At 45.1% G+C, this 9,016-nt stretch overlaps 1 protein-coding gene across 2 annotated transcripts; it reads right to left on the bottom strand.

Annotated features, from left to right (window-relative positions):
• Nucleotides 1–3,014: 3,014 nt before the first annotated feature.
• On the bottom strand, nt 3,015–8,382 carry RAB29 (RAB29, member RAS oncogene family). Of its 2 annotated transcripts, none has more exons than XM_080918089.1 (6): nt 8,237–8,382; nt 7,889–8,014; nt 5,674–5,745; nt 4,803–4,984; nt 3,905–4,026; nt 3,015–3,667 (listed from the first exon to the last, which is right to left on the bottom strand). In XM_080918089.1, exons 2-6 carry the CDS (start codon nt 8,010–8,012, stop codon nt 3,553–3,555), a joined length of 615 nt encoding a protein of 204 aa, XP_080774215.1. In that variant the 5' UTR covers nt 8,013–8,014; nt 8,237–8,382; the 3' UTR covers nt 3,015–3,552. The 2 variants fall into 2 exon arrangements, with proteins under 2 accessions (XP_080774215.1, XP_080774214.1); XM_080918088.1 differs by having other exon boundaries at nt 3,018–3,667; nt 7,889–8,140.
• Between the last annotated feature and the right edge of the window lie 634 nt (nt 8,383–9,016).

Genomic DNA, 9,016 nt, shown 5'->3' with positions numbered 1-9,016 from the left:
GTCTTTAGAAACAGTCTTATAGTGTAGTTCTTGTGTACAACCAAGAGCAATGGCAATAGTCTGTGTTGTTTTGGGGGTCTTTGGAGCTTTCCTGACATATAACTGACAGGGAGCTGTGCCACACTGAATACTGAGGTTTTCATCCAAGCACTCACATGTTCTGGAAGATGCATGGTCCATCCATGCAGAATACCTGTATTCAAACTCCTTTTTAATCCATGTATTCATTTTTTTAATGTGAGCAGGGCTGTGCACTGCACCTCCATAGTAACCACAGAGACCAACAGAGGGCATCAGATCCCATTGGAATGAAGTTACAGATGTTTGTGAGCCACCCTATGAGTTCTGGGAACCAAACCTGGGTCCTTTGCAAGAGAAACAAATGCTCTTAATCACTGAGCCAGCTCTCCAGCTCCTATGCTCAGTAGGTTAAGAGCACATATTGATCTTGTAAAGGACCTAGTTGAGGTCCCAGCAGTCACATGGTAGCTTACAACCATCTCTAATTCTGTTCAGGTTCAGGGGATGGATGCCCTTTTCTCAGCTTCAAGGGACCAGACATGCATGTGTAAACACATACAAGCAGGCAAAGCACTCACACATAGAAAAACAATAAAGCCTTTAAAAAATCATAATTGTTCAGGAAGTGGTAGATTTCATAGACTATTGGCTTTGCTGTCCTGAGTTCTTCCTCTCCTGTCTCCTCCCTGCCATACAGTGTAAGCCTTGAGTCCCCAGTATTTTCTCCTATTTCCTATCAAGCCTGTCCTACTATTCACTCTCTCACAGGCCCTTTCTAGCTTCCTGGGCTCTACAAATTAAGCACATAAATCTGAATCTTCACAACCAGTCTCCATATGAGATGAACACACATCTTTTTGTCTCTCTGGGCCTGGTTGTCTCATTTGATATAGTCTTTCCCATCCGTTCTCTTGCAAATTTCATCTATCTTTATAGCTGCTATTTCATCAGATATTAGAATAGCAATTTTGGGGTGTTTCCTGGGACTATTTGCTTGGAATAACTTTTCCCACTTGTTCACTCTAAGGTAGTATCTCTTGTTTATGGTAAAGTGTGTTTCTTGGAGGCTCCAGCTTTCTTAAAAAATGAGTTATTTATTGTATGTATATATAAGTAGTTGTCTTCAGACACACAAGAAGAGGGCATCAGATCACATTACAGATGGTTATGAGCCACCACGTGGTTGCTGGGATTTGAACTCAGGACCTCCGGAAGAGTAGTCAGTGCTCTTAACCACTGAGCCATCTCTTCAGCTCATCCCCTCCTCTTTTTGCTCTGATCCAGTTGGTATGATATAATTTGCCCACCTAGATAAGTCAGATCATCCTGTACAATTCCATCCCTTATAAAATATTCATAGCCACCTGCGTCCATATAAACAACTAGGCAGAGAGAAATAACTACGTCTGCCTCCATGTTGCTTCTGAGGCTCCAGCTTTTGAGACCATTAATATTCACAATTGTTACAAAATGTTATGTGCTGACTCCTGCCATATTGCTGACTTTGTTGTTGTGTTTTATAAATAGAAAGTGGAACCAGGATATATTTGGTAGAATCGAAGTATGGTGAGGTGGGAGGGGGGTGCTTCCTTGGGCCCATGCTGAGTCAACCCTCTCCCCTGAGGCATACAATGGATGGATATAGTATGGAATAGAGTTTATTTAGGGCATTGGGATGGGAATTGAGGAGGGAATAGAGATGGGGCAGTGAGGAAGGGAGGGGAGAGAGGAGAGGCCAGCCAGGAATACTTAGAGAAAGGGGGGGGGGAGGAAGGGAGGGAGGAAAGGGGCAGAGAGGAAGAGGCTAAGAGGATAAGAGAGAGGGCCGGAGAGATGGCTCAGTGGTTAAAAACACTGACTGCTCTTCTGGAGGTCCTGAGTGCAATTCCCAGCAACCACATGGTGGCTCACAACCATCTGTAATGGGATCTGATGCCCTCTTCTGGTGTGTCTGAAGACAGTGACAGTGTGCTCACATACATGAAATAAAGAAAAAAAAAGGAGGGTAAGAGTGAGAAGGGGGCAAACAGCCCCTTTTATAGTGAGTCAGGCATGCCTGGCTGTTGCCAGGTAACTGTGGGGCGGAGCCTAGAAGGAATGCTAACTTTTGCAGTGTTCCTTTCTCTTCCTCATTGCTTGTTATTCCAGCATGACTTATTTTTCCCTGTGGCCTCATTACGGATGGGTCGATTTTCCTCTTTAGTGTAAGTGTTTTCCTCTTCAACTGTCTTCTGCAGGCTTAATAATCATATATTCCTTTTGTCTGTTTTTATAACAGAAAGTTTTTGTTTTCCTTTCATTCCCAGAGCTTAGCAGAGTATTCGGGAATGGTAGGTGTTCTCCTTCAGAACTTGAAATTCATCACTCCAAGCCCTTCTTGTTTTTTAAGTTTCAGATGAATAATGGGCTGGTACATTGGAGGGATTTCTTTTCTGTGTGATTTGGTGTTTCTTGTGTCTGAAGACAGCTACAGTGTACTCACATACATAAAATGAATAAATTACAAGAAGCAAGGAAAGAGGATGGGTAAGGAGGAGAAAGTAGGAGATAAACTTTGATCTACATCAAATAGAAACCAAAACATCAAAAATTGTTGAGTATTTTATTGTTACTGGGTGTTAGTTTTCTAAGAAAGGATTTCTCTGTGTAATAGCTCTGGCTGTCATGGATTCACCAGTAGATCATGCTGGCCTCGAACTCACAAGAGATCTGACTGCCTCTGCCTCCCAAGTGCTGGGATTAAGGGCAAGTGCCACCATACCCAGCTATTACTGTTACTTTTAAAGATGAGATTTTATACTATGCAGTCCAAGCTGTCCTTGCATATTTAATCCTCCTGCCTCAGATCCTCAGGTGCTCAGATTGTAGACGTATATACCACAAGTATCTTCATAATTATTTCAGTTTTACTTTTTATATTTACTTATTTACTTGAGAGCAAGAGTGTGATATGGCACGTGTGTGTGTGTGTGTGTGTGTGTGTGTGTGTGTAAGTCATAGGACAAATTTGTGTGAGTCAGTTCTTATAACACCTGGGCCCCTGGGACTAAACTCAGGTTTTCTGGTTTAGTGGTAAGTGCCTTTACTCACGGAACCACCTTGCTGGCCCTGAGAATTATTTTAAAAACCAGACTCCAGGGCTGAGATGGACCTCAGTAGCTATCTGCTTGCCCAGCAGGCCGGCAGGAGCAAGGCCCTGCATCTAATCCCCCGCATCACAAAACACAATGCAGAAGTGCTCATTTTTTATTCCTTCTCATAAACTCATCTCACAGTTGAAGGATGACGTGATCACTGTCACACAGGAAAAACTAACTATAGTACACGGGCCATCAGTAAGTCACAGACAACATCCAGGAACAACACAAATGCATATGGGTCCCAGGCGGCCACCCCCAAGTCACAGTGGGGCCCCTTTCTAGGCAAGAGACAGCTCAAGTATTCTCAACTGAGTGTTTATGCCGGATGAGCAACCAACAGGAGGGGATGGAAGGACTCGGAGACTCTGGACCTGGACAGAAAAGGGTCTAACTAGCAGCACGTCCAGCCAGAGGAGGCCTTGGTCTGGAGATTGATGTAGTTCCCTTGGGTGGACAAAGACATTATATCTTCTCTGGAGTTGTTCATCATCTTTTCAACGAGGACTCTTAGAAAACAAAAACAGAAAACAAGAAAAGTGAGCCTGAGAAGGTGGCTGGAGGGGGAGGAGACATAGCAGACATGGTCTTATCACCGGGCAGTGCTCCACAAAGACACAGGGTGGAAGCAACTCAGTGCGCTCACTTATCCAAGGGAAGCTGGCACCCTGGTGGCTTAAGCTGCTCAGAAATCAGAAAAGAAAGTCCATGGGGTCATAGTCTCTGGAAAACTCGGAACTACTCACCTCATGGCCTCATTAATATTTTTGTTCTCCTTGACTGATGTTTCTGTCCAACCCGTGAAACCGTTCTCTTTACTGAACCGGTCAATCTGGTCCCGGCTCACTGCCCAAGGGGACAGATCACTCTGACAAAAGAAAAAAAGATACATAAGTGGTAACACCACAATCTTCATAGGAGTCTGTGCACTTAGAACAGTTTTCCACCAATGGCTGAGACCACCGACATCTAAAATCTGCAGTCAACATTCTTCCTTAAAAAAAGGTCACCCTCAGAGATGGAGAGATGGCTCAGCAGTTAAGAGCACTGGCTGCTCTTCCAGAGGACCTTGATTCCCAGCCCCATGATTCTGACTCCCTCTTCTGGCCTCCTTAGGCGCCAGACACACACACATGGCACACAGACATACATGTAGGTATAACACAAAAATAGGAAAGAAAAAAAAAACATTTTCTCAAAATCTCTTTAAGAGAAAAAGGAGGTGACTCTTCCAACTTGAAAGGAATAAACGGGCATGCTGATGTTTTTGGTGGACAGGCATGGGGTACTAATTATAGCATCTGGGCAAGAGAAGCAGGGCTGTGGGTTCTAGGCCAGCCTTGGTGGGTGACATGGGTGCTATGTTTAAAAACTAAAATAAGGGGCTGAAGAGGTGGCTCAGTGGTTAAGAGAACCAACTGCTCTTCCAGAGGTCCTGAGTTCAATTCCCAGCAACCACATGGTGGCTCACAACCATCTACAATGTGATCTGATGCCCTCTTCTGGTGTGTCTAGATAAAAATAAATAAATGAAAAAACTAAAATAAACAGGGTGCACATGCTCAGAAACACAGGGCCTTTTAGATACCTTTACTCTGGCCACTGATAGATGCCAGGGGCCATTTAGTTAAACTGGCCACACACCTTGTTGGCCAAGAGCAAGCAGGGCACTGGCTCCCCACTGGGCAGTGTGAGCTTGCTGTCCAGATCCTGTTTCCATCTTTGGCTGTTGCTGAAAGTAGTGGCATTGGTGACGTCAAACATAATAACACAGGCAGAAGCATCACGATAGTAGAGTCTTGTCATGGATGTGAAACGCTCCTGCCCTGGAGAGAAGAGAGGGCTCTCAGAAGGTGATTCTGAAGGTGAGCACCCTCCCTTCGCTGGAGGGAGAACATCTGCATATACGGTAGAAAAGGCCCCTTCCCTTCCCCTCTGAGGCTGTGTGTCTATCCCATTAAGAGATTATTAAACCCAATCATTTCTACTGCAGGGTCTGCATGCAAACTGTAATGTCCAAATCCCTGTCTGCCACTTGCTATCTGTGTGACTTTAAGAAAAATTAGGCCAAGTACGTCAGATGTGTCCCATGTGGAGTAAGATAAAAGCTTTCACGACAGGGCTAGTGAACCAGTAAATCTGAAATTCAAAGAACAACATATAATAAAGGTTCATCATTATCAGTGTTTCTATTTTCTGGAGATCTTGTTTCTCAGTGAAGTCAGCTGAAGATCTGGTGCCCACTCTGCTACTGGGGGAACATCCACCTATGGATAACCCACCACCTTAGAAGCTTTCCCACCCCCATACAGATGGCACTATATCTCTTTGTCTTTGGAGCAATACATCTCTAAAATCATCTCAAAAGCTCAGAGCAGCTCAGACTTGTAGCTTCAGGAAAAAAAATGCCAGCTTTGCCATCCCATATTCATCCTCCTCCCTACCCACCCCCCCCTAAACAGCTTGCTGGTTAAATAATTTCTCCCCTTGTTACTGTCTGGTTTTCCCATTTTACCTGCAATATCCCACAGCTGGAGCCTCACCATCTCTGAGTCAGACCACTGGAGAACCTTCAGAGCAAAATCCACTGAAAATATATGAATATTACACTTTAATAAAAACATGTCTTTATGATGGTTCTGTGAGTGAGGTGAACGTATTTGCTGACAACCCCTGACAACCCAAGTTAAATCCCTATAACCCAAACCTATAAACTGTCCTCTGACTTTCACATGTATGTCACAGTGCACATGTCCACACACACATACATTCAAAGTAAATGTTAAATCCCAGCATAAGCTTAGCTCAAATATACAGTGACAACCCCAGGATCATGAAACTCCAATTAGGTTTAAGCCTTCGGGAGATGAGCTCCCAAGGTATATAAGTTTTGGAATATAATTCATACTTCTCCAAAGGGTCTTTAGTGTTTTCTCCTCTATCAGATCAAATCATTTCATACTAATTATCCCTGTGGCTAGGAACAGGATAGTGGGAATGGTTATGACAATAATTCCTATTTTCAGGTTAAATGGCTTCTGGGAGTTTTTTTTTGGGGGGGTGGTGGGCTGTTCTTAAGGAAAGGTTGAGGGGGGAGATGGGGAAAAGAAAGTTAAGGTGGTTAGCTTTGAATCTTCCACACTCAACTTCACAGTTAGTATCTAATCAAACAGTACTTTGAGAAAACACAGTGAAAACCTGTGTCCTCCTTAAGGCCGTGGTGATTATCTCAGGCAGGTGAATGAGATGCCAGAGGATGCTACATGGGGACCACTTTAGAGCTATGCTGAATCTACCATTGGTCTGCAGATGCTAAACTCTGAGATTAGGCTGAACAGTTATTCCAGGGGAACCTCCCAAAGTCGTGTGGTGCAGCTGAGCTCCAGCTTGAGATCCTCCTGCCTCACCCTCTTAGAGTGTTAGAAGTAAAGGTATAGTCAGCCATACTGTGCTGGAAAAGCTATTTTCAAAGAAGAAGAATAAAATACTTTCAGTTTGGAAACATACTCTTTCGTCTATATCTGTGACAGAAGTAAAAACTGGAGAGAATTTGTAATGAACACTGGGAAAAACAAACAAATCAAAACTTGCCAGAATTAATGATGTCCATACTGCCGGAAAACTATGACCACTGGTAAAAATTAATTCACAGGACATGCTTAACCCAAATCCATGAAACACAGATTTGTATCGAGGAGTGGTAGGCAAAGTAGTCAGGAAACAGTCTTTGAAATGTTAAACCCCTAATTCCAGATACCTCTGAAAAATTAATTAAAAGTATTTTATCCTGTGTGACCATGCTACAGTGCCCCCATGGAAGTCAGAGGACAACTCTTGGGAGTCTCTGTTCTGTTTCTATCTTGTGGGGTTAGCGAATCCAACTCAGGCTTGGAATAAAGCATCATTATCCACTGACCCAACTCATCTCTTCTGTCCTTTGCCAAATATTCTATAAAGTTTTCATTGCAAAGTAAAGAGTTAATTAAAAGAAAAGAACTTTTCCTATGCATACCAGCACCCACTTTCAAAATCTATGCTAGTACAAGTGTAATTTTACTCCTCCTTCCCATTACCACCTTGTTAACTACCTTCTATTTGTGGCGGTGTGTTTCTGTGTGTGTGTGGGGGGGGGGGGTGAGGTGCGGGGACAGTCCAAAGGCCACAGTGGGAAAGAAATCAATTAACTTTTAGTGCTTCTTTCTCTCTTCCTCCCTGCCTTCTCCAGTGTGGGAGAAGATGACACAGGCCACTCGGGGTGTATTTCGCATTCTTTCGTGAATTCCTCACATTTTCCACGAAGTTCCGGAATTACCTTTATTTAAGCAACTCTACAGGACTCATCAGACCTGACCAGAATCTGTCCTCCAGGTTTCCCCATACCTGGTCCCCCTGACTGCTTAGCTCCTGGGCTCTCCTCCTTAGGTCAAGTAGGTTCTTTACTCCCATCTGATGCTGATAGGAACGAGGCTATCTGCCCCAGCCTGCACTTGAACAGGGGTGCTCAGCTGCCTCTGCTGACTGGTGAAGTTGCTTTGGGCAGTACAGGGAGGGCGTAGCTCTCTGCTATGAATGACCCCGGCTCAGACCCCTCCTTCTCCATCTCTCATACTTTGGCCCAGTCTTTATAGGCAATAAGCGTAGGCTAGGAACCCCTTAGAGGCGACCTCAGTATTCAGAGGCTACGGGCTGCAATCCTCGACCCCTGCTCCCAGCCACCCGCGACCGCTCACCTCCCACGGTAGACTTGTAGTGCTTGCTGAAGCTGTCCTGGGAATAGCGCTGGACCAGAGACGTCTTGCCCACGGCGGCGTCCCCCACCACCAGCACTTTAAACAGGTGATCTCGGCTGCCCATGTCTAGTGGTGGGGAGAGTTTTTTGTTTTTTTTCCCGGGAAGTCTCTTATTTTAACCCCTTGTGCTCCCTGGTTCTCTTCCACTTGAAGTCAGGCATCCCCACCCTCGGTGGGTTGAAGCTTCTCTGACTGGAAAGCAGAAAAGGAAACTTTTGCACTCGGCCTGTGCGCGCTTCCTCCCCGCGCGGCCGCAGCCTGGGTGGGGCGGGTACGAGCTCGACCCACCGCGGTTGGCACCTTCCCGTCAGGGACCTCCGAGCAGCTCGCCAGCGTTGAACAGTGGCCAGCAGCTTGCTTGGAGAGGTAGAGATGACTTGGGCCCTTCCTCCGACCACATACACAAAATTGGGGTGTGCAGAGTCCTTGTCCGGTACCTGTCCTGCCACAGGCGGCGCACTTCCCGTCTCCCGTCAAAAGCGCGTGAGCCCCGCTGCTCCGGCACTACATTTCCCAGTATGCCTCTTGGTAAAGCGACCAGATCGGTGTGGCAACTTGCCGCGTGAACTCTTGGGAAATGTAGTTTCCTAGCTATCTTGCGCAAACTTACAGATCGGTTTTAAGGTTTTCAAACTTTAAAGAATTTAGAAATTTATTTGAAAATAATTCTAAAATTCGGCGTGGGTAGCGCAGGCTTGTAACCAGGCCTTGGTGAGATTGAGACAGAGGATCATAAAACCCAAGGTCATCCATCGTTTTCTGCAATAAGTGTGTTCAAGGTCCCCCACCCCCCAACCCCCCACCCCTTCCTTTCCCAGAGACCAAGACAAGAGGTTGGAAACAACTTCGGGTCACCCTGAACTACAAAGGCCATGATCTCTCCTGTCTAAATCTGTCCCCCGGATGTTTTCTTAAAATCACATTAAAAAAATTTCCAGATGGCTTTTAAAAACCATATTTTAAAGGTTTTATAACCCGAAGATAAATTACTCCATTAATAAAAGCCCACAAGCTCCAAGTAAAGTTCATTTCCTGTTGTCTCGCCTACAGAGTCAAATCTTGAGTCTT

This window comes from Micromys minutus (genome assembly GCF_963924665.1).
Source record: "Micromys minutus genome assembly, chromosome: 6".
Taxonomy (NCBI): domain Eukaryota; kingdom Metazoa; phylum Chordata; class Mammalia; order Rodentia; family Muridae; genus Micromys; species Micromys minutus.
This window is presented reverse-complemented; position numbering and strand designations above follow the sequence as displayed.